At 46.1% G+C, this 24,345-nt stretch overlaps 5 protein-coding genes across 5 annotated transcripts; 3 read left to right on the top strand and 2 right to left on the bottom strand.

The window, feature by feature from the left end:
• ABOM_012129 (uncharacterized protein) lies at positions 1-694 on the top strand (the record flags this gene model as incomplete). Its single annotated transcript, XM_022539257.1, has 3 exons — positions 1-9; positions 63-557; positions 611-694. The coding sequence occupies 3 exons, from the start codon at positions 1-3 to the stop codon at positions 692-694; spliced, it is 588 nt and encodes a 195-aa protein (XP_022383448.1).
• Positions 695-4,567: 3,873 nt separating this feature from the next.
• ABOM_012128 (protein kinase family protein) lies at positions 4,568-6,969 on the bottom strand (the record flags this gene model as incomplete). The annotated part of the gene is made up of 2 exons (XM_022539256.1): positions 4,568-6,774; positions 6,825-6,969. The coding sequence occupies 2 exons, from the start codon at positions 6,967-6,969 to the stop codon at positions 4,568-4,570; spliced, it is 2,352 nt and encodes a 783-aa protein (XP_022383449.1).
• Positions 6,970-10,120: 3,151 nt separating this feature from the next.
• ABOM_012127 (spherulation-specific family 4 protein) lies at positions 10,121-12,583 on the bottom strand (the record flags this gene model as incomplete). Its single annotated transcript, XM_022539255.1, has 4 exons — positions 10,121-11,716; positions 11,845-12,225; positions 12,285-12,501; positions 12,555-12,583. The coding sequence occupies 4 exons, from the start codon at positions 12,581-12,583 to the stop codon at positions 10,121-10,123; spliced, it is 2,223 nt and encodes a 740-aa protein (XP_022383450.1).
• Positions 12,584-14,808: 2,225 nt separating this feature from the next.
• Positions 14,809-15,450, top strand: ABOM_012126 (transcription factor; the record flags this gene model as incomplete). Its single annotated transcript, XM_022539254.1, has 1 exon — positions 14,809-15,450. The coding sequence occupies one exon, from the start codon at positions 14,809-14,811 to the stop codon at positions 15,448-15,450; it is 642 nt and encodes a 213-aa protein (XP_022383451.1).
• A 4,394-nt stretch (positions 15,451-19,844) lies between these two features.
• On the top strand, positions 19,845-22,472 carry ABOM_012125 (Fibronectin type III domain protein; the record flags this gene model as incomplete). Its single annotated transcript, XM_022539253.1, has 2 exons — positions 19,845-20,106; positions 22,210-22,472. 2 exons carry the CDS (start codon positions 19,845-19,847, stop codon positions 22,470-22,472), a joined length of 525 nt encoding a protein of 174 aa, XP_022383452.1.
• Positions 22,473-24,345: the final 1,873 nt, after the last annotated feature.

The raw sequence follows: 24,345 nt of genomic DNA, 5'->3' as shown, positions 1-24,345 counted from the left end.
ATGAAAGTGGTACGCGACCGGGTAGTCTTCCTAACCTCCACCAGTATCTGATATGTCCCTAGTACCACAGTATTGAAGCATCTCACGCCGACCCCACAGACCGCGAAGTCGACATCTTTAGATGCGAAAGCAAAGCCTATACTCGACTGAAGGCCCATGGCCTATGCGACGAAGGATATGTCCCTGATTTCTATGGCCTGATAAAACAAATCAACCCCATGGAATGGTCACCACACTTACAAGAGTTTCTCGAAGATCGTTTACCTCCCAACGCTGTTTTGCTTGAATACGTACCGAATCTTCAGCAGATCGACCTATCTACTTTCTCAATGGAAAGGGTACACAAACTCCGTCAGATTCTCTCAGAGATACATAGAGCTGGAATCTATCACGGAGACCCATTTCCACGAAATATGATGGTTCAGGAAAGCTCAGACAGGGTTCTCTGGATTGATTTCGATCGTGCCCAAACCTTCTCGTATGACTCAATCACAACTCGCCAACGGCAATGGCTGGAAGAGGAAGATGAATTGGTGGACTATTTTGTTGATGCTCTTGTATGGATGAATAAGACTTTGTTATTGCTTTTAGAGGCTAACTGTATGACTAGGCGGCAGACTACAAGGAAGGCAAGATTCATCGCACATGGGAATGTTATTATGAGTACGTACAATCCCACCATACCCCTACTTGACAGACTAAGGCTTAGATAGCTAAATTGAGAATAGTAGTATTTACGAATTCTCTTGAGTGTTTAATCGCAAACCCACCAGGTACACTCCCGCAAAATCATTCATGACATAAGAGAGAACTGCGGCAAGGAATTGGCTATACTGGTCTCAAAAGAGAAAACATGTGTTGAATAGAATATCCGCGTAGGATTCTGACAAGATTAAGTTTTGACTCTGGGGCATGTATTCTGAAGAAGTAACAGGAATAGGATGTTTTCTTTTTCTCTTTTATTTTTCTTCATTGAGAGGGACCTAAGATGGTCACCAGTCATGTGATTCGCCACATAAGTATTGCTAGTCAGATAAGAAGAAATCCGTGGATAAACGAGTTATAGCTAGTTAACTAAGCATGGTGCGAATTAATAACCCATGTTGTTATTGTCAAAGTTTGGGTGCCAGCCGTACTACCGGAATACCGGAACATCATTCGACCGACGGGCTGGCTCCATCGCCTTCCATATCAAATGCCCGCCGAGCTCTCCACTCTTCGGTGACCCCACTCATTTCCAAGCGCTCTATCATACAACACCATAATATCATCGACTCTATGGGTGTCGTCGAGAGTAAACAACTGGCTCAAAATGTACTGGTTGCCTGTCAGCGTGCAGAAACTGAGGGTAAGACTCGGCTGGATAGTTCCTCCTGGGACTGGAAAGACAAGGTATTCACTCCTCCCTGTTTCCAACTCGTGCGCTAATTTTTGCCTCCTTTAGACTATCATTAAAGCCGTAAAGAGCGTCTGCCGACATATCCCCAAAGACATACGTGGGCCCTCCCGCGAGTCTGCCATCAAGAGAACTGTTGCACGTCCTCTCAGCCGAGTTGGTATCTCGCAAGTCGTGCAAGACTTAGTAGATAAGCGCGAAACTTTGTTCCCGGCGATACAGCCGGTACAAGACGGAGGACATACCCACGGGCCCCAGGATAGCCTTGGGACGCTACGTCCATCCACAAGCAATCCTGGTAACTCCCTTGCCGAGTGGTATCAGTTGACGGTTGACCATGAGAGGCAGCATGATCTATATAAGATCCGCCTCAGGTTTCTTTATGTCATGTTTTACCGATTGAAGCAGTGGGTAGAGCCAGGAAGTCAATATCAGTATTTTAGCGCTGCCGAATTTATAGCACAAGTTATACGGAACCACGGCTCCAGTAGCGACTCACTTGATGTGGTTCGCAACAGGGTTCGGGGATGGGTCAGCTACGGAGAGAGGTACGAGTTACTAGCGAAAGATCTCGGCGGTTTGGGAGTATTGTACATCCTCCCTGATTATGGCAGTAAATCTTTGTAGGTTCTACACATTCGCTGGTGTCTAGCTTTTAACCGTCATATAGATGGACGAAAGATGTCCCAAAGTCAGCACACAAACCGAACAGGATCTTAATGCTAGAGCGTTTGAAGCGAGAAGGTATCGATGTTGAAGCACTGCATAGAGGTCTGCATGCCTCCGCAAATGCGGAAATCGACAGCATTTTTACACCCCTCCAAGGCTTATTACAAATAGTCCTAGAGCATGGACTCTCACAGGCACAACATTCAAGTACGCCTCAAATGCAGCGAAGTGAATACGCAAATGGTCATAATGCAGCACAGCATTCGTCACATACATTGGAAAAGAGTGGAGTCTACGGTATGGATACTTTATATTAGCAGGGAATAGAGTAACTGACGATTTTAAAGAGAACCAGCCATTCCCGTCTGAAACAAATTCTCAGCCAAATGCGAACCAAACCTCAAGGTATTATCAAGCTACAATGCCCACAAGTCATCAAGGAGTAGAGACTCAGGGAATTGCGCAAAACACAGCGCCTTATGGTGCCCGTCTATCGCCAAATGGGGATCCCATTTTAACAGGGATGCGTTGTTCTATGCAGCAGGCGTATATTAACAGACAACGGGAACACGATATGGATTCAATAATCTCGAATACGTCTCAATACAATTGCAATATGACAGGGGCTGACCCTCCGACCTTTATAACCATGACGCCAACAAACTACCCTCAAGTCTTCCCGTTGCCCATGGCAGCTACAATGACGCCAACTAATCACCCGCAAGTCTTCCCTCATCAGCCAGCATCAACAATACTTCCAATGAACTACCCGCAGGTCTTCCCATTCCAGAACTTGACCAACCCGCCCTCATGTTCGTCGCAAACAGAACAGCAGGTATTGCAACCCGGGGAAGGTGTACATCACCCACAGCCTAGCCAGTATTTTGACGTTTCAAGCGCTTGAATTGATTTTATTAACAATTATCATGCGGGAGGGAGTGCGAGAATCAGGTATAGTGCTGGCGTAATCAGAGGCTCCTTATCAAAGCGCACCGGAGATCGCGGAAGCAGAAGCGGCTGTGATACTTCGGATAATAGGCGGGGTTGGCTGGAAATTATAGTTATAGGAATGATGTATCCATTCGTTGCCTGTATCCTCGTTCTTCCCAGAACCTTCCAAGCCTGAAATCCGTAGCCACGAAGATAGTCTGGAAGATCATTTGCAGCCTTTATCAACATGGGTTCTAGGTTTGTGTCATTGCAAAAATACAGATTTTCGCCGTCTTCTGTCCAGCTTGCTCGTTCGAGAAAAGAGGCCAGGGCATCCATTTGCGCGTTATCTAGCTCGTCGAGAACGTCCAGTATCCAGTCAGTATCAGCTGGTTGTTGACAGCAGGGCCATCTACTGATAGTGTAAAAGCTCAGTCTCCTAATTCCGAAAATTGAACGCATTCTACTCACCTCTCTCTTCGTAGCTTACCTCAGTTATCCTGATCGGGGGTTCCTGGGTAAAAGACTGTTCGCGTGAAAACTACTGGAGGGGCAAGACCAAATTGTATTGACACTAAGGCGGGGTGGATGCCCAACTCTGTATGCTGACTCATCCCTTAGTCAGATGATCATCGGAGATAAGATGGACCTGCCTTTGTCCAGCTTGTTCACGGAAGGTAGAGGGTTTTGCTCAACTTCACCTTGAAAAGGCCGCTCAACGGTACCAGATGGTCGACCTGTGGAAAGATATTTGCTTGAGAGCTATGTGCAAGATATACTGTCAATTCTAGTAGGGTAAATATTGATATTCGTCTATTCATTACTCACTACTAACATTTCCGGGGACCTAGTTCATGGATTCATATATTTACTAATACCATCTCTCCCTGGTCTAACTTAAAATCAAATCTAGACATCGTTCCAAAGCTTTTTCATTGCTGGCTAGTATGCCGTGATCGTAAACAGTGCCCTAGAAGCTCCATAAGCCCGAACGGCGTGCATCCAGCAGCTGTAATATAAGCTCTACCAAAGTTTCACATCGGTGACGTGCTGGCTGATGTCTTGGCCTTGTGGGGGCAGCTCCACGGTCGGGTCGGGCAGTGGTGGTCCAGATTGTCAATGTCGTGTTGACCGTCCAAGGATTACAATGGTGTGACCTTAGTGAACCCTCGCTTTCATTCTGGCATTGCGTGGCTTGAATCAAGAGTCCGAGAGTGTTTCGACATCGGGCCTGTAGGATTTGTCGTATCCGAAGGGGCACAGCCAACTTGGGACCAATTTGTGGTCCACTCGAATAGAATCCAAAGGATGGTCGGTAGTTGCGCCCTTTTTCCCGTTTAGTTCCCCTTCAGTCCGTTTCCGTTCCTCTTCGGCCCCTGCAAGAGAGCATTATGACCAGGTGAGCCGTTATTCGGAGGAATTCGTGCAGTGGCCATTCAAGCTACCACTGCTGCAGGCCAGGCAGACAAAACTGATCTACAACCCGGCCATGAAGCTCTCAGTAGCCCTTTTTCCGTATTTCCTTTGGAAAACTAATTAGTACAAGGCTTCAACCCTGACAGAAGTTGTATGTTATAAAGACGCTTCCTGTAAAGCATCTTGTGCCTTTTGTACTATTTCACGCATCTGAGAGAGAAGGCTCTCATCTCCTTTCCTTCGTATCTTGCCATTCGGAAATACGGCCTTTCGTAGCTCATCAACACACGGCTTCAGTGGCTTATGATATTCTGTAAACTTGTCCATGGTGCTTTCAAAAATGTGATCGTCCGAAACAGTTCCTAGTTTGAGCTTGGCTAACTCTTCCATGCTCACATAATTCCACTCGTCGTATTCCCTGATAACCAAGCTCTTCTCATTAGGACCTTCGTAGTGGATACAAATCCAGAAGAGTACCCAGAAAAAGGATTCTAGTCCATGTACCCAGGACAACTTGTCGCCTAGTAACTGCCCTATGGGCATGAAAGCTCTCGTTCCCGTTTTACCCCATGCTCCTGAAGGCCGGTCGCGTCTCTCTTGAACTGCAAGATCTAAATCGATGAGGAATGCAGGCCAAGAAGGATTATCATCGTCTTCGTTCATCATGAGGTTACCAGTAGATATATCTCCCTGTAGAAGCCCTGTTTTAGTATACAGCGAATGATAGCCCACCATGCAACGGTCGAAGGCAGTAAGCATGGCAACAAGAGAGCTAGCTTTATAAAGTGGTTTGCCGTAATCATGGATAATCACGCGACGGTGTACTCGATTCTGTTCGTCGAGGTTCCCTCTATCTTTGCTCGGGGAACTCGAACAGGTGCGTTTCTTAGGTGGTGGTATTTCAGTGCCGGTACGGCTGGAAGATCTTTTTCGACCAGCCATACTACCGATAGAACGGCCATTCCTTATAATTCCTTCATCCCGAAGGCATGCTGGCCTATGATGCTTAGCTCTTATCAAATCAAGTTCTCCACGGATATTTCTGAGTACATCGTCGATTTTCCCTCCCACTTCGACAGTCTGATGAGAGTAGTACCTCGCGACATTAGTAACTCCCCCTTCCAAAGCTTTCCGAAGTAGCACGCCTTCTTCATCCCGCACAGGATACTGCCAAGAGTCTTTAACCACAAGGGGGATATTCGCTTCACCCCCTGCACGGTGGGCTTTCCAACAAGTTGTAGCTCTGCCAGCAACACAGGGACTCCTTTTCATAAGCTCATCAAGGATAAGGCGTTCTGGTTGCCCATGACGTATAACCTCGATAGTGCGCGTCCCATCTGAAGAGCACATAATAGTGGGGTCATATCCTAGCTGCTCGTTATCCAATAATAGGTAGCCGGTAACTACCGATATAAACTTCAGCCCATTCTTGTTGATATCAAATGGCTCGGATGCAGTGGCCCCCACCCTATCAAACTCCCACAATCGCATAATGGATCCACAGAGAGTGAAACCTAGCACAAACCGACGCGTGTCTTGTGTAGTGAATACTTCCCGCACATATCTACCCAAGTCGCGCCATGTTTTTGAGACTGTATCAGCTTCTGGATTACTTTTCAATTCTCCAGGAACCAGAATACGTGACCAATGAGGTATTTGCCCGGGAATAGTTTCCGAGTTGCTGACTATCGCGATATCCAGTTTCCGGGCGGCTGTAGAGCCTTGTAGTGGCTGTGCTGGCTGGGCTAAGACAGTTCTGCACAGAGAAGCACTGGGATTTTGTTCCGCGACGAAGCTTCTAACCAGATCGAACTTTCCACTTATCCACTTCAGGACTTCCTTCTCTTGAGCGTTAGCGGGCCAATCGCACCAGCCAATCCCATCACAATACAATGGATTATCCCCTGTCTTGCATCGCTGCAAAAGAGTAGTACATGTTGTCTCATGCCCGTTTACGGAGTTAAAAAAGGCCTCAAAAAAATTCGGCACATCGAGAAAGATAGACCCCAGTTCCGCCTTCAACACAGTGTCCACATGTTTTCGGTGTTCGGGCGAGTTAACGATGCTGCTCGTGGTGTGCAAAAATGGTGTCTGATTGAGGAAAGGCACCAGTTTTGGGGGGGGCGTAGATTCACGGACAGTAGAGTATATGCTATCCCAGATGTGATCCTCCGATTCTTGGTTTAAAACTGCTCTCAATAAAGGAATGAAACGTTCGACCACGAAATCATCGGAACTAATCACGGCGTTCAGTCTAAGAAGGTCGCTCAGGAGGTATTTACGACCATTAGCGGACGGGAGTTTTCGCATATCTGGGATGGCTCGCAATGCTGACACTAAGTCGAGCACTAAATTCTGAAGATCTGAAAGCGATCAGAACGCGGTACCATAAAGCTAAGTAGTAGATTTTTACCTTCATTATCAAATTGACTTATAGCATCCAAACTCGCAGTCAGTCCCAGCTCCTCGCATGTGGCTTTAAAGCTTTCCCGAAATGTATTCAGCTTCCCTCCGATGGGACTCGCTTTGCTGGTGTCAGGTCTTGCGTATTGAGACATCTTATAATAGTTGTAGGAACTTTTGGCACCTGATTGACGACATGGAGTAGAAATTCAAAAGATCCGGTAGTACAGATATAGTAGGTGCTCGATCCGACATTGACCTTTCTTTTTGGTTTGATGAACAGACACGGTTCTATTAACTGTTGATGTGAGTGGTTGATAGGTTGACTAATCCAGGTCGACGATCCTATTCAACGTCTAAAGGCCACGTGAATATGGATTATAGTTAATCCGTCTCGACGGAGTCTTCGGAGGGAGCACCTTAGCAACATCACGTGCATCACGTGCTTGTCTTCGCTTACTAAACACAACTAATATCTTCGGGCAGCTCAACAAAAAGGGAACTAATTATTTTGCGCAATATAATTCTCTGGGAACGCTAGAAGTTTTAGGTATGTCAACAAACATCTAAATTATACTGTCACAATATCGTACCCTCTATTTTGTCCAAAAAATGAAACCACAAAACGGCAAGGGGAAAGGGAACCGTAAGACGTCCTGACCAACCAACCAATGCAATCCTCGTTGCGGCCGATCCTGCCGGCAGTATTCTTTTGTGGCTATGAAGAGCAGCCAAGACCACCAGCTTGTGTATGCGAACAACTACTTATCCAATGATAAGTACGACAGGTTATTATTAGTGGGTTCCAGAGTTAGCCCTCAAGCCCGTCGACGATGGGATGCTCGACAATCGACTTGACTCTTTGTCGACCGATCAAATGCATATGCTTAGCCGTGTTGGACGCATTGTGGGTGGAGCTGGTCTGGACGGATCATCCAGTAAGAATACTCACTGTCCGGGGGTGGGAGTGCAGAGAAACGCAGGAGGCGCAGAAGGCGCAAGAATAGAGACCAGGCGGTGGAGAACCCGCCTGGGTGCCTCAAGGGAGCACCAGTTGCTGAAAATAAATTTAAGCTCTCCATACAAAACTCTGAAAGACTCTTGTATCTGAGGAAGTTGGGATGTCATGATTGTGGGCAGGATCTGCTTATCTCTGGGCAGTCCTACACCACTAGCTAGGCATGGTGGGCTTATGTATCGATTCCCTCGAGGCTCTTTAGTACCATCGGACAGGGATCTGATAACCCTGACAGGGTCCACGAGGCTTCAATTGGCTACGTGCCAGCGGCGTAGTCACCTTTTGAAGTGGGACACCGGGATATGTCAATGGGCAGTCTTCTTAAGCGTGCCTCTGTTTTTGGATCTTTTATCTCTTTGGCTGCTCTGAAATCCTCGGTCGTGCTGGCGGAGACCATTTGCATCAGTTTAGCTCATCGCACGATACTTTAATCTGTCGTATGTGGGTTACATTCACTGAGAATAAGAGGGTCAAACATATCGATTTTACGTTAAACTAACAGGAAGACTACGGGGAGGCAGCAACACCTTATAATATTCCTGAGTCAACTGTATGCCATTTGTCCAGCGATATACAGTATATGTGCTAATGGCTGTCCAGGTCGTTCCTTGATTGTTTCATGACAACGAGGATATTATAAACTGCTCGGAACAAATGAGCCCACCCAAATAACGCCCCCCCCCCCCCCCCCCTAAGGCTCAACCCTTCATATAAATACGACAACCCGCGGTTCCCCTCAAGTCCTAAGTGCCAGGCACCTGGTGAAGGGGTACGTGGGCGAGTGAGCGTGGGCCGTGGCCGGAATCAGTGGACCGGCGACACTATTTCCAGCGTCATCGGGGAGCTCGGGTCTAAAAAGTAGAAATTCACAGCAGGAACTGCGGGAATATCTTGGGTCACCCAAGACATCAGATGCCCCTTACCCCCTCTCGTCCGTGTTAATGCAGGGTTGTGTAATGGCTGAGCTAAGCGCTACGCTACCTAATAAAGAACTAGAATTGAGCGTGCAAAATGTGAGAATCCGGAGATTATCAACCAGTGGCTCAGTCTAGTTCAGAATACTATGAAGCTTGTATCATAGAGATCGCAGTAAGGGGCGCAGTTGACTGTAAAGCCATGGATGGGGAGCTGTTGAAATCCACTGTTGAAGTCCAGTACTGGCATTCTTTCATGGCCACTCCGCCTCGGAGCGGATACACAACTGGGTATTGAGGGCTTTGAAATATTCCCAGCACCGACATGTGTTTGTCCAGGAAAGACTTCCTCAGTGAGCAAGTTTCGCTAAATAATATTATTGAATGTCCTACCTTTCTTATCGCAATTCAAGCTACGTTAGCCACTGAATGTGATACTACCGCACACGGGTCACCGAAAGTCACGGAACGATTTCTGCTCGTGGTAAACTAACACTGTCAGGTAACGCATGATGCCGTAAACTATGGTGAACTTACAGTTAGCGCTAAATGGCTATCGTCCGAGCCACTTCCAACGGACAGAGTGGTAAGAAACTCCTCGGGGAGCAGAGGAAACGAGAGTTTAAAGTCATTACTAGTCGGTGGCCCAAGTAGGTGCGCTCTATCTTTGCAGACAAACTCCAACGCACGGAGGGCAAATTGGCCCCAAATCGGGTCAACATATGCATTGACAGCGATGACCTGTCGAAAGTCTATCGTAAAAGTCCAAAGTGGATGCAGGCCATGACTGCGCTTGTGCCGGTCGTACACGGTGTTTTGAGTCGGGAACAAGGTGTGCCGGTCTGTATCATTTCGACAAGCTAGTTCTATGACCTTCGAGTCCTTTTAGGTGGTCAGTTTATCGAAAGCCTGGTTCATCAAAAAAGAAACTCACTCGCTCGTGATTCGGACGGTAATGGAGAGGAAAGGCTTCCACGTTCTCGATTGATCGTGAGCCGCGGAGCTTTGCAATACGTAAAAAGACTCCAGCCTTTCCGAACTTGATCCCGTCATAATCAAGGGAGCGGCACTTAATATTGAACCGTGTCATGTCGCCTTTTGAACCATGACGCTGCGATGCAGAAGATTATTTATTCTTGAGCTGATTTATAGGTAAGCGAAGATGCTTTATCTATATAGTATCACAGCCTGGAATGCTAGCTACAGTATCAAATATAGAGTAAATAAGGCCAAGCTCTAGGCTCTAGCACCCAGCGCTGGATAAAAATAACTAGTATACAAAGTACCAGCCTTGCTATTCTTTTTGCCGCCCACTATTTAAGAAGACTTGAACTAGCTTGTCCAACCTTTCGCTATATATTTCTTAGCTATCGGTCAGACAACACGATACTCACGAAGGCTTCCCATAAAGACATTCTTAATCGGGGCGTACCCTTGGCCTTGTATTACATATTCGCTGGCTACAGCGTCGGTGCCGGCGAACGGGACGTTCCACGTATACGTGTAACCACTCTGGGATTGAGGCGCGACACCGATAGAGGTCCACGTCCAATCCGCATTGGCCGTGGTGGTCTCGTACCAAGCGCCCCTGTATTTGTAGAAGCCGGAGTAAAAGTCATTGCCTTCGACCATGTAGTTGACGATCTCGTGGTGCGCAACACCCTGAGGGTCCACGCCTGGCACCTGAATCGGCCACCCGCGGCCGAATCCAACATCGGGTTGTTTGATGCCGATGAAGAGCCGCACAAATGCGTAAGGCACCAGGATGTCGGCTTTGTAGACAACGGTGTCGCCATTCTGTGTATAGCCAACATTGGCGATTGGGCCGTCGGCCGGTAGGCTTTTCGTGTTCGCCGAGATTGTCCGGGAGGAGCCACCGCCACTGCCTGAAGCTAAGGCCGTCCGTACCTCAAAGGAGATACCAGAGGATCCGGGGTCGAGCATGCCGACCGTAGCTCGGGTCAATGAGGCTGGCAGTTCCAGTACCAGTGCACCGTCCTTATACACCGCGTAGCCAAGGGCATTCGCGACTGATGACCAGGTGAGGGTGACGGAGCTATAGTCCGAAGAGGAGACAACGACGTCGCTTGGAAGACCAGCAACATAGGAGCTAGTAGCTTTAGCTGAATTTTTGATGGGAGGCGTGCCACCTGGTACGGCGCTGATGAGTGCTTGCATATAAGCCTCGCTGGGTAGATTATCGTAAGGGTTGGGTTGGTCATCATCGGTAATTTCCAGTAACCCTGCATGGCGGCTCGAGGCAAGAGCAGCAACAGTCGCAATCTGATTCTGTGGGACTCTGTAGATAATATGCCATATCTTTCGGGGATCCTTTGGCGTCCAATCATTAGGTACATATGAGCTTGTATAAGTCTCATAGCTGCTCTCGAACGTTAACAGCGTATCCATAGTGTTTTCAAAACATTGAGCTATTGGCGAACCCGGGTTAAGTACTGTGAATGCGCCGGGGTGTTTGTTCTTTGTATACTTGTTAATATATGCGTACAGATCAGCGTAGATATTATTGGGACCGCATTCTGGCCAGCCTTCATCGAAAAAGATACCGCCGAGACTAGTGCCATAGAGCTCAAACCACTTGTCGATATCTTGTTCAATTTGCGAAGCCCAATCTGCAAGGTCTTTCGAGCCTAGTCGAGTGGTAAATTGCTGTTGACTTACGCCAAGGTAGCCAGTCCGAACATAGCCAAGGATCTTCTTGCCTTGACTTGAAGCTCGATCAATCACCGATTTCCAGGCTGTATCGACCACATAATCTGGACCGTTCAAAACATTAGCAACCAATACACTGACCTTCTTAGTGTCATATGAGAAGAGTCGTTCCCACGAAGCCGGGTCTCCGAGAGGGTTGATATACGACGCAATGGCAATCTGCTGGCCGGCGTCCCCTCCCGAACCTGGATTCGAACCCCCATCTGTCGAGCCCAGGGCATCTATCCAAGTCGACACTTGCTGTTATAGTCATCTGGGTAGGTGGAAGCTGGAGCAAACCCGTCAATGGTTAGGGGAGAGCCGAGTTCGCTCCCATTTTCATTGTCAGAACAACCTGGATAGTCTCCGCCAGGGAAAGAATCCCAAACCGTAAGATCGTCGGTAGTATTCAAGTAGAAGTTGCTGCCTTCTGTAACGAATGTGGCGAGTAAACCCGGATATGGGGGCCCGACGAGCTTGTATGTAACAATTGGTAGGTGAGGATATACGTTGCCATTTTTCGACATCACATACTTAGCCAATGCGTAATATGCCAGATTGTCGGAGTTTCGCTGAACAAAGTATCCGGTAGAGCCCACTGTTCCTTTACCTTGGTAACGAGCTAATATTTTAGTAGCCAAAGGACCGTATGCCTTAACCGTCCTGGTTTCTTCATCATTATCGTTGACCTTGAAGGAAATCGTGAGATCGTCGACACGAGGATTAGGGTTCGGAGAGTCAGCAGCCAGATCTAAATGGTATAACTCATGCTGATCGACTTTGGTTAATACACCAGATTACTAGAGTCAAGTTATTTAATCCAGCTCACCAAAAATGTTTGTGCCCTGTTATCATAGTTTGCAAGTCTTGCATTGTTTGGGCTAACTAGAGCCTTTCCGTATGTGATTGCGTCTGCCAGACTTCTGCGAGCAAAAAAGCCGCCGCAAAAATTGATCATCGGATAGCCGGAATCGTCTGGGTCAGAGTTCATCGAATATGCAAGTGGTGTTGACTTTGGCTTTGGCGCCTCGCCCGGGTTTGGTGGTCTGGAATGCATCAGTAAAGTCACTTTATACATATTCCTGATCAACAGAAATACAGGGTGGCAGTACATACTTGGGCTGACATGGATCTTGATCGGGCCGATTTTGGCATTTCTTTCTTGGATCGTCGCATCGAACCTTGATATAATGCTGGAAGGGATTTTTGTAGCTATAGATGACCGACCCCTTATAACATCCCACCGGCTCAATGCTTAGGACAGCTCAACGCGCAAATAGGGGAGCCACCACGCCTGTGCAAGCGAGGCGCCTAGTCTTGCTACCGTAGGATATCCTCATTATCGGGAGCAAAATACCTCATACATTGGGGCTAGACACAGCAATGTCTTGAAAGGTTACATTTATTCTTGTTTACTCTAGCCGTATAGTCATCGTGCAGTTAGATATTAGGAGCCTTTAGGGATACCAAGATGAAACTCAGCTTCGCTTTAGTGTGTATATTGCATGTTGAAGTCTAGGGTAAGAAGATATTATCATATACTAATAAGTGACTAAAAAGATAGCATAAGGTCTATAGATTAATATAACGTAACACTAAGGTACTGTCGGCCGAAGGCCTCCTGACAGCCACCCTAAACTAGCACCCACCCACAGCGCCGCAAACACTCCGTCTGGATCGCTTGGACAGTCCCCAATTTCAAGTTCACAGCCCCTGTCCACGTCCGACATCAGCCTAATTGAAATATGCGGATTCACCGCGCACCGTAATATTCGAAACACAGCGATTGGAGCAATGATATCAAAAAGTCCCAAGCAGCTGCTCATTATTGCTGGACCTCATATCAACTAATTAGGAGAGAGTTCCTGGACCAGCAGGGTCTCTGTATTCCCTCTCAGGGTCTTCCTCCGTTGGACGTGGCAAAGATCGCATATAGACTAGAAAAGTGGTAAATAATAGTAAATAATCTATTCCGACCTATTATAACGCTAGAGGGCATAATAATTAATATCAAGATAATGCCAAGGCAGCTAAGCTGGGGTCAAGCCTGGAGATCCACAGAGCCTCGTGAACAGCTGTCGGAAGTTCTCGGCTGGAAATTATTTGATATCGACCCAGTCTCGCACCAAGGAGATGGCGCCACCCTAACATCTTCTCAGGATCTCAGTTCGGAAATTATGGTGTGGTTTTCTTGATTTGGCCTCGTATTTCTCCACGGTCATGGCTCGAAGGGCGCTTTGTTAGACGGGTACGGCTGATATTTGGAAGCCGCGCGAAGACCTTAGAGGGGAAGAAGGAGGGAGGGGATCTCCTTCCTAATTAGGATCCAAAAGGCTTACTCAAAAGCAGGCTAAAAGGGTTTAGTAAGCGATCGGTGTGTAGCTAGCGGATGTCTGTGCGGGGGTGTCAGCTCCGAAGGGGTCAGGATTTAGTGCGAAGGGGTCAGGGTGGGGCGAGACAGGCAGTTCCAGCTGCCTCAGAGCTATTCACATGACCTTTGAAACCCTGAATCAGTCAGATCTTATACACGTGATTTTTTAGAAAATTTTAAACTTAATATAATATAGATATAAATTTTTTTAAAAATATATAAAAAATAATATCAAAGTCGACTAATATTTAATATATTTTTTCAGAATTTTTAAATATTTATCTAGTATTAAAATAGAGTAGAAAAGCTCTGACTGGGTCAGAATTTATATAATTCTGATCTAGTTAAAGTTTCTGAGACAGTTAGAGCTGCCTGGAGCTCTGTACTCCGGGGTTACATGATAGCAGCTCTTACTGTATCTCAGAATCCTGATCCCGTCGCACTAAATCCTGACCCCTTCGGAACTGGTACCCCGTCTGTGCGTATAGCGGGCCCCATTAAGGACATTGTTTAGTATCGGAGAATACCACTGCACTAAAAAGACGCCATGACGCCAATTCAGGCGTGATACTGTAATTTTCTTGGTTGATATTTAGTGATAGGTAGGTAGACCTCGGCAGAACAATACAGTCCCTGGCTTCGAGTTACATAGAAGATAACCCACCGTAATGTCATGTAATTCTGACCATACCATACGCAAACTAAATGAAACTTTGGTGTCAAAAAGCTTGGGAATACATACATGCTAGTTTTGAAAAGGTTAGCGGCATATGGCCATACATTGGAAATTGCAGTGGGTCATCTTATATGACTGTACCTGTAATGTCAAGGTTCCTGCCCAATCAGTTGAAGGGAGCTTCTCCCAATTCCCACATATTAAGATGGTAATCTGCTCGATCCCCAGACCACGCTCATGAGCTTCTGATGTCGAGTCACGTGATATCTAACATTGGTCTTCTCCTGTTTGTAGTCTTATTGAAACATGAGGTTTAGCAGCATGCTTGTTACTATTATCTCTACCTTTTTATTTACTTTTTGCCAACAAACCATTGGCCGCTTACTTCCTATCAATGTGGACCGTTTCCCTATTTTTCGTCAACCAACAGTAACGGACGACCAACCGGACGGCTCATGCCCTACAAACCCTCCTCTATCGACGACCGAACGGACTGTCTTCGGTATTTGGGGATGCGTTGTCTACGGCTACCCCTCAACCGGTGGGGTTCTTAGAAAAAAAGCTGATCTTGTTGATATGCTTTTCCTATCACTTCCCCGCTCTCATGTATCGCTGCGCTCACCCAGTGCCGATGAAGAAGACAGATTCTGTAATCTCCTGCGACGGACTGGTGCGACGTGGTGGCCGAGTAGGGAGGATTGGGTCGAAGTGCAGCTTGACATGAGGGAGATGACAGAGGAAGAAGCAAAGGTGGTGGAGTTTGGTTGGCCGACGGATGGAGTGGGCGTATGGGTGTTGAGGTTTGCGAGTGCCGAACAACTGCCAAGGGATTTTGGGAGAATACGTTTAGCAATGAATATGGAGGAGAAGATACAGATCATGAGAGAGTATGGCGCTACGTTTGTGGAAGATATCACGCAGGTGGAGGAACTTCATGATACGTTTTAAGGCCTACTAGTCTTAAGATGGGTACTTGTGGAGAGGAATTTGTGTATGCTGTATGTAGAACTGGAGCCTATATCATCACTGAGAGTCATAGCTGTTTTGGCCCTTCAGAAACTGAGATACGCTCTTGTCAAGTCAAGCTCTAGGACGCCCAGACCGGCGCGGGGCTACGAACCCTTAAAGGGCTGTCGACGTGGTGCCTGAGGCTACTAGGCACGTGTCCGCAATGTCTTATCTTGCCGCTGGACGCAACAATGTTCACTAAGTAGTCGGCGCTCGGCCAAAAGTCCGAGTCGGTTCTTCTCGTGATTGACAGCGAAATTAGGTACTTTAATCTTGTGATAAATTCTTCTAGATATTATAGTGATGCTAACTTTCTTTTACTATGGTCAAAACCTATTTCCAGGTAATTCAGCGCATTGCATAAATTTTGCCGTGACAGAGTCACCGAAAGGTCCAGCTCATTAGCGCAGTTCCATAGCCTTAAAGACCAAAGGCAGGAATTCCGAAAAAGAGTGTGCTCTTGGAACATCTTCCCACAGCGGAATATTCTCCAGCGACAACTCGACCAATTTTGGAAATGCTGACGTCTTCAGAACGATAGCAGCAATGTTAAAACAAGAATATATCTTCATACTGCCTCCTAGATGTATCGTCTCAAGCCACGATGAATTCATTTCAAGGCAGGTTCATAGCACATGAAGCTACTTGGTGTTATGTATATCCTTCCAATACAAAGCATTCAGATTTGACAATTTGATTAGGCCGTCAACATTTTGTTCTCTTGGGATCTCCGAGTCAGCCGCTGTTCCACTGTTATAACGCGGGGTATGCAGTGCTATCGATTGAGCATGAGACCGAAACACTGGTATATAGCCATCAATCTCTAAAACTGTCTTTGGGATGAAGGGGAAATCCTAGCTTAAAAGTAAGCGGAAGCTACAATAGCGACAGCAAGGTAATATAATAGGCGTCGTCAATTTTGCCCTTAGCTCCTCCGCCGAAGTTCTTTTTGCAGTCAACATAACCATAGAGTCGGGTTCCAATAAGGTTCTCAGGTGAAACAGTGCCAGTTGCCTGGGGAGCATCAGTGCCAGTTGGAATCACTCGGTAAGGAGTCTCGTCGCCTGGAGAAACGGGAGGGCGTAGCTGAAGTGTAGCGTAGCAGCAAGAAGAATGTTGTAAGAGCTGCAGGAAGAACCATATTGACAGGCTGTATAGTGTGAACTTCAGAGGAAATTTAACAAAAAGAATAAAGATAATATATAACCAACCCCTTATAACTAAGGGTCCCGCCAGCTCAATGCTCAGGACGGCTCAACGCGCAAATAGAGGAACCACCACGACCGCGCAAGCGAGACGCCTAGTCTTGCTACCGTAGGATATTGTTCGATACTGGATATCCTCATTATCGGGAGCAAAATACCTCACACACTGGGGCTAGACACAGCAATGTCTTGAAAGGTTACATTCGTCCTTGTTTACTCTAGCCGTATAGTCATCGTGCAGTTGGATATCGGGAGCCTTTGGGGATATCAAGATAGAACTCGGCTTCGCTTCGGTGTATATATTGCATGTTGAGGTCTAGGGTAAGGAGATATTATCATATACTAGCAAGTGACTAAAAGATAGTACAAGGTCTACTCCATACTCCGTATAGATTGATATATATTTCCTATAAAGTAACACCAAGGTGCTATTGACCGAGGGCCTCGCCCTAAACTAGCGCCCACGCACAGCGCCGGAAACGCTCCGTCTGAATCGCTCGGACGGCCCCCAATTTTAGGTGCATAAATATTGTCATTTCCGCAGATATTCAGAATGCCAGACCTTTCGCCATTTTCACTTATGGCCTCCGTATCCTCCGGCTGACAGGTGCGATCCCGTTAACTTAGTTATAAGAGGTCGGTTACTTAATCTCTGGACGTTTCATCTAAAGTGCTGTACACCTTACGGGGTAGTCCTCGACGTACCGCTGACTCCAATCCAAGCGGCTGCTCGTTGTTGCTGGACCTCATATCAACCAATTAGGAGAGAGTTCCTGGACCAGCAGGGTCGCCGCATTCCCTCTCAGGGTCTTCCTCCGTTGGACGTGGCAAAGATCGCATATGGACCAAAAAAGTGGCGAATAGTAGTAAACAATCATTCCGACCCATTATAGCGCTAGAGGGCCCGATAACTACTGTCAAGATAATGCCAAGGCAGCTAAGCTGGGGTCAAGCCTGGAGATCCACAGAGCCTCGCGAACGGCCCAGTCTCGCACCAAGGGGACGGCGCCACTCTAACGCTCTCCCAGGATCTCAGTCCGGGAATTATGGCGTGGTTTTCTGATTTGGCCCCGTATTCTTCCACCGGCTGGTCATAACTCGAAGGGCGCTTTGTTAGACGGGTACGGCTGGCGTTTGGAAGCCGCGCGAAGACCTTGGAGGGGTGAGGAGGTGGGGGGGGTCTCCTTCCTAATTAGGATCCAAGAAGGCTTGCTCGAATAATGCCTGCTTGAAGGCATACTCGAAGGCAGGCTCAAGGGTTTAGTTAGTGAGCGATCGGTATGTAGACCTCGGCAGAACAATACAGTCCCTGGCTTGCATAGAAGATGACCTGAACCACCGCGATGTCATGTTACTCTGACCATACCATACATAAACTAATTGAAACTTTAACATCAAAAGCTTGGGAATACCTTCAAGCTAGTGCTGAAAAGGTTAGCGGTATACGGCCATATATAGGAAATTGCGGTGGGATCTTATGATTTTATGAACGCGCCCTTGCCGTATACCCGTCCAGTCGGGCGGTGCCTGATGAAGCGAGAAACGGCTTCATGCTCCGAGCCATATTATGAATCAGTACAGTATCAAAGCTACGTTATGAAGCACTAATATTAATCAACCATACTGTATACAGGAAATAGAGACATTGGCTAATTCAGTGTAGCAGGAGCTGCAGCTATTCAGAGCTTGACACCATCTCGCCAATGCCATCACCGCAGGCGGAGAAAGCTTTTATTAGCTTGCCCCTAGCTTGAGCCTGCTTGACATGAAGTTATTACTTTGTGTGGCTCAGGGCGATGGCCAAGACCACATAGAATTAGGCTGAATGATTGCTTAGAAAAACTCTAAACACAAGGAACACTAAGAGGACCGGATCCACCGCTTAAGACCCTGCTTGAAAGTAAGCCCTAAGATAGCGCTGTATTTATTTTGAAGTCAGCTTTCCGGCGCCAACGCGCTGGATGGAACGGCCCCCACGGAGTTATTACTTTGTATAGCTTAGGATTATAGCCCAGCTAATCTAGCACCTAATTATAGCCAACACGTTGGATGGCCCTCAAATGGCCCACAGCGTTTGAATTTTTCCCAGCAGGTGATACTAACCGAGTTTGGAAGGAGTCAATCTGTGAGCGGAAAGTAGTCTTAGTGACAATCCAGTTCTTGAGCCAGAGCCCTATTTATCAGTGTACTAACACACAATTATCGCGAACTATTTGGTCTAGAAGGATGGATCTTACATCTATGATTTTAGGACATATACGGTAAGTTTAGTATGTTCGGAGATAAAGGATTTCCTGTATCAGTCTAGTGTTCAGAATTTTCTTGAACTGTTCCTTTGGATCCAGGAGTTGATAATAAAAAGTTTTCTTGGCCCTCGGTGACGGAGATCTTGGCGACCCACTTTTTCCAGTGCAAATGGCAGATATTGACACATGACTGCGGTACATTATTGGAAGCATGAAGGAGTCTGGTATTCAGCGGTGCAGTTGTGCACCCGGAATCAGGCTAAATACTACTATACTGAGATGCTGACTTAAGATAGTGGTGGCCGGCACCCAGGAAACAGGGGTAGAGCCCATGTCACAACATATGTGTATAGATTGCTGTTTCAAATGACCCTAAGACGCAACTACTAGTTAAAGGGTCAGGGATGGCGGCGAATCTACAATTAGGTGAAAAAATCTGACAGGGTCAGAGATTTAATTTCCGACTCTCGTGGGTCGGCTTTATCTTGTAGGGCGACAGGTACACGACGCTACTGGCTCAACCGTTTACTGATCGTTATTGTGTCTCAGTCCAGCAAATAACGCAGTCATGAGCCAATATCAATATCTGCTATCAAAAAAACGCCCCATGGAATTACTACAACGGGTGGATCTCTGGTTCCTGACCATATTTCGCCGGACGATCTAGATGCGAGGGTAGCACCGAGGAAAGGAGTAGTATCGTCCTCATGGATAGGAGACGTGAGGCGAAGCCTCACAGATGCACTATACAACCCTACTATTAGTCCACGAACAAGGTTATATATGAAGTTTCTTCTGTCATTTGATGTTTGGGTAGTATTGAATCTCCGAAAGGTCCTGTTTCCTCCTCCCTCTCCTCGCCTCCTCGCCTCCTCTGTTCGCTATGCAGGGGCAACCATGGCATGGCCTGGCGGTCATTGCTACCCTTGGGACTCGCGCCCTTGCAAATCCTCTTGCGCATTGGAATGTGCTAGGAAATGCAAGCTTGAACTACGAGCACTTGATGATGAGAGATATAACTGAATTCGACCCAACAGACCTTTCCTTCATCACAAGAATGGCCGCCATTGGCGACTCCTACTCGGCCGGAATTGGCGCTGGTGACTGGCTTGGAACTCTTACCCAAGTCCGTGACCCGGAGAGTGGTAAGCCAATCTCTCCCTGACTCAAGGCTGTAGTAACGACCTGTGGAACGACTACCAGAACATCCGCAAAATTGGCGGCTGTTCTAAGTGTGGCTCGTTCCGTAGGGAAAACGGCTGTCTGATTACTATCAACTATGTCTATCAATGTGACAACCACGGCTAGACTGTAGCCGACGGAGGGGCTATCCTATCCTACTTGACGCTGTACTTCTTGATCCAGTTTTTAGATTTTTATTAAAAATTATTATATTAAACTAATATTATATAGTTATATAACCCCATAATATTATCCAGAGATCTCTAAACCACATATAATATAGAATATTAACAATCCCTTAGTCAATCTACCATATAGATTCCTCGTTACGAGGCTCAATCCTGACAATAATTTGCAGCAAATAGGGTACTGAAAGCTTGGGCCAACATTTGTTATAGTATGCCGTGATATAGTTGTTTTCAAACCATCAAAATACTGGGCTTACCACTACTAGGCACCGAACTTACTGCTGAAGAAAAGGCATGCCTGCAGAGTTTGTTTATTACCGACCCAGTTGATGACAAAAATGCGCTCAAACGGAGAAAGGGAGAACGCGCCCCTGGTACTTGTAAATGGATCTTGAGACAGATGAGTTGATTCACTGGCTTGGGCTTCATAAAAATACCTCTAAAATCGAGACGAACATACTTTGGCTATATAGTCACCCTGGGACAGGAAAGTCGACTGTGGCCATTACATTAACGGAGGAACTTCCAAACCAAATTGGCTTTATCAGTGGAAACAAGAGGCTCGCCTACTTTTACTGTGATTCCAGCTCCAAAAACCAGTGGACCGCAACTGCCATTCTACGAGGCCTGCTTTATAAATTGATCCAGACATATCAGCATTTGATAAAATATTTACTTCTAAAATATATCACTGGCAAGGAATAAATATTGACACCATTTAATGTACTATAGTTAACCTTAATAGATATAAGCTAAGATATCTCTGGTTCAGGCGCCTATTGTGTAATTGATGCGCTAGATGAATATAAAGATAAGGACTAGCAGATACTTCTTCGCTATCTTGACCAAATATTTAATAGCTGTAATCTAAAGCGTTACTTATCGCCCAATCTATCTTTCTTGATCACAAGCTGACAATATTCTGAGATTGAAGAGCACCTAGCACATTTCCCGTGTAAGAACCTGGCCGACTACTCTGCGGTCGCAGATAATCTGAAAGCAATGATCCAGGAAAGGGTTAACAAACTAAGTATGAGAAAGAGCTATCTCAAAATAGTAACTGCAGAGATTTCGCGCATTCTAGAAGAGAAGGCTGATAGAGTATTCCTATAGGTGGGCATTGCTTGTAATGAATTAGAGCAAGTTCAAGCAAGGAATACAGTAAGAACATTATAAAATCTACCGCGAGAGCTATATTCTCTATATTAGAGACTACTTAAAACAGCTGTTGCCACTTCTCCCGAGAATAATAAGCCAATAATAATAGATTTAATAAGCTTTGTTGTGATAGCACGACGACCGCTAATCATCTTAGAATTGTCTGAAGCTTGCTAATTATACCTCGACAAAGATGAAGACAGCTGATTACAGTTTACTAGAGACGACGTCATTAATTTATGTCGCTTAATAATAGTTATCCAGGGTGAGCAGGTGAGGCTTCTCTACAAATCTGGCAGAGATTTTCTGGTGGAGGCAGCAAAAGTGAGCGAGCTTAGGTCTCATGCTATACTAGTAAATCGGTATATTATGTATATGATATGCTTCTGTCAGCCCCAGATAAATAATAGTCCTGCAGAGCCAAGGAGAGAATTTCTAAAATACTCAGTACTTTATTGGCCTGAATATGCTGGACTAGCCCGGGAAGAGTTTTTGGTCAAACAGAAGCAGATAGAACTCTTCCAGGTTAGATTTTGTGCTTGGGAAGATTGGCTATACCACTATAACTCCCAACTAGATTTTTTCCTATCAAGTCAATTGGCTGCTGGATTCTCAATTTTCCATCCAGCAGCGCGGTGGAATATTGATAATTAATTTTATGGGCTGATGTTTATATCGATTCTGATTTTAAAACTCTACACGGTGTGACGCCATTGGAAGAAGCTGCAAGACATGGAAACATTTGCACTTTTGGTACTCTACTGAAAGGAATGCCCATGGAGGTCGCTATTGACGCAAGACTGGTGAACACTGCTGCAGGGAGCCAAATGGAAAGGGGATCATGGGACTACTGCTTGAACAACGAGGAAACCAGGACCAAGGTCCAAATCACTGAAGATGTGGTCAAGGTTGCAGCAAGGAATGAGGACAATGGAAAGGAAGTCATGGCACTCCTGCTGGAGCAACGAGGAGACCAGGTGTAAATCACAAAGGACATTTTATTATCAGCTGCCTCTTGTGGGAATGAAGAGGTCCTTTGCCTCTTAGCATATAAACTTAACCAAGTAAACCCTCCTCACTTGGTTAGGATAGCTCAACTTTACAAGGCAGCAGAGTCAGGTAATCTTGCAAGGCTCAGACAACTCCTTTGCAAAGGCACTCCATCTGATACCCAAAATATCCGAGGCGTGACGCCACTCTGGATTGCTGCTTTAAATAGGCAGGTATAAATTGTTAACTTACTTCTCCAAACAAATCAAGTGAATGTCAACGCCAAATCTATTGTAGCAAGACCTCCCATATTCTGGGCTGCTGCTTGTAGTCATGCTAATGTTGTGCGCCTTCTGTTAGAGGCATATGCCAATCCAAACGTTGCTGACATTAATAGTGACACCCTATATTGCTTAGCTCGGAGGCATGGACATTAGGATATTATACAACTTCTAAAGAAATATTTGCCTGAAATCTCTCAAGACTGGGAGAATTCCATGTCCAGAGAGTGCCAGCAGGGGCATAGTGAACTGTATAAAAAGAAAGACAGAGTACCCACTAAACAACTTCTGGACTCTTTGAAGCAGAATGTAATCAAACTCAAGAAACCTCAGCACAATGCTTATAGAAGTACACAGACTATTTAATTTAGTCAGACCTTCAATATTTTATTGAATTACTTGATTGTTGCAGTCGAACTCAGAAGTAATATATGGTTAGTCATTGTATGATAGGTGCAATACGGTTATATTGATATTTACTTAAATAAGTAATATCTCTTACTACCAGCATCGGGCATATTCAACGCCTGTATGGAGACAGGATACAATCCAACCACTTCAGAGCGCGTTGCCCAGGTCCTCGGGAAGGGCCCAGAGCTACTATACTTGCAGACGATCTAGCTAATAGACGTGCTCCCATAATGGGAGCCACCAGAAATCACTATCGCGAATACTAAAGAGGTGATTCAGCAACACAACCATCTGCCCCAAACTGCTACAAAGGCCTACACTGACAGTAGCGGCTACAAGGGAGGCATCAGCGCATTGGCCGTGGTCCAGACGCGAGAATTCCTATATCGACCAGTTGGTAGGGAGACACATACAGTATACACAGGATAACTAACCGACCCTGAAGTCTTAAGGCAGGGTCCGGCTGGTGGGAATCGGCATGGCACTGGCATTAGCTACACCGACAGCTACAGATGCAGCCACCGACGACTTTGTGTTTTTATCTGACAATCAAGCTACTATCACAGCCTGCGCCCAACCGGTGCAACAATCAGGCCAGTACATCATCCGCAGCATCCTTCAAAGACTGGGCCAAATCACTAACCGCAGCTTACACCTGCAGGGGCTCCCGAGCCATGACATATTAGGTGGGGCTGCCTCACCCAAACGATAAATCACACCTAAACGATAAATTTGAAGCTATTCAAGCTCCTATATACCACCACAATACCTGAATCTTATTCTGAAATTGAGATATGTGTTGTAAGGTCTGTACAATTGCTCAAGGCCAAAAAAACCTAATATCTCTGCGTTGATGTGTTAATTTAATATTCCTTATCAACAACTCCGGGTGTGTATTTATAGCCGAGTAAATCTTTTCTTATATCCTATCTCAACTAAGACCCTTGATAATCCATAAGAGAAAATACTGATTTATTAGATTTATCAGCTTGATAATCTATATTAGAGTGGCATAACCTAACCGCTGTAACCTAGCCATAACCTAACCTAACCGGGGTCGGTTAGTTAAGGTATAAAAATCCTTAACCGACCCCCGGTTAGGTTAGGTTAAGATTAATCAATCTCTTAACCGCGGTTAACTGTAGGCCAGGATAGATTAGATTATAGCGGTTAG

Source organism: Aspergillus bombycis (genome assembly GCF_001792695.1).
Source record: "Aspergillus bombycis strain NRRL26010 chromosome Unknown contig00181, whole genome shotgun sequence".
NCBI classification, from domain to species: Eukaryota; Fungi; Ascomycota; class Eurotiomycetes; order Eurotiales; family Aspergillaceae; genus Aspergillus; species Aspergillus bombycis.
The sequence above is the reverse complement of the archived record's forward strand: the minus strand, read 5'-3'. Positions and strand labels throughout refer to the sequence as shown.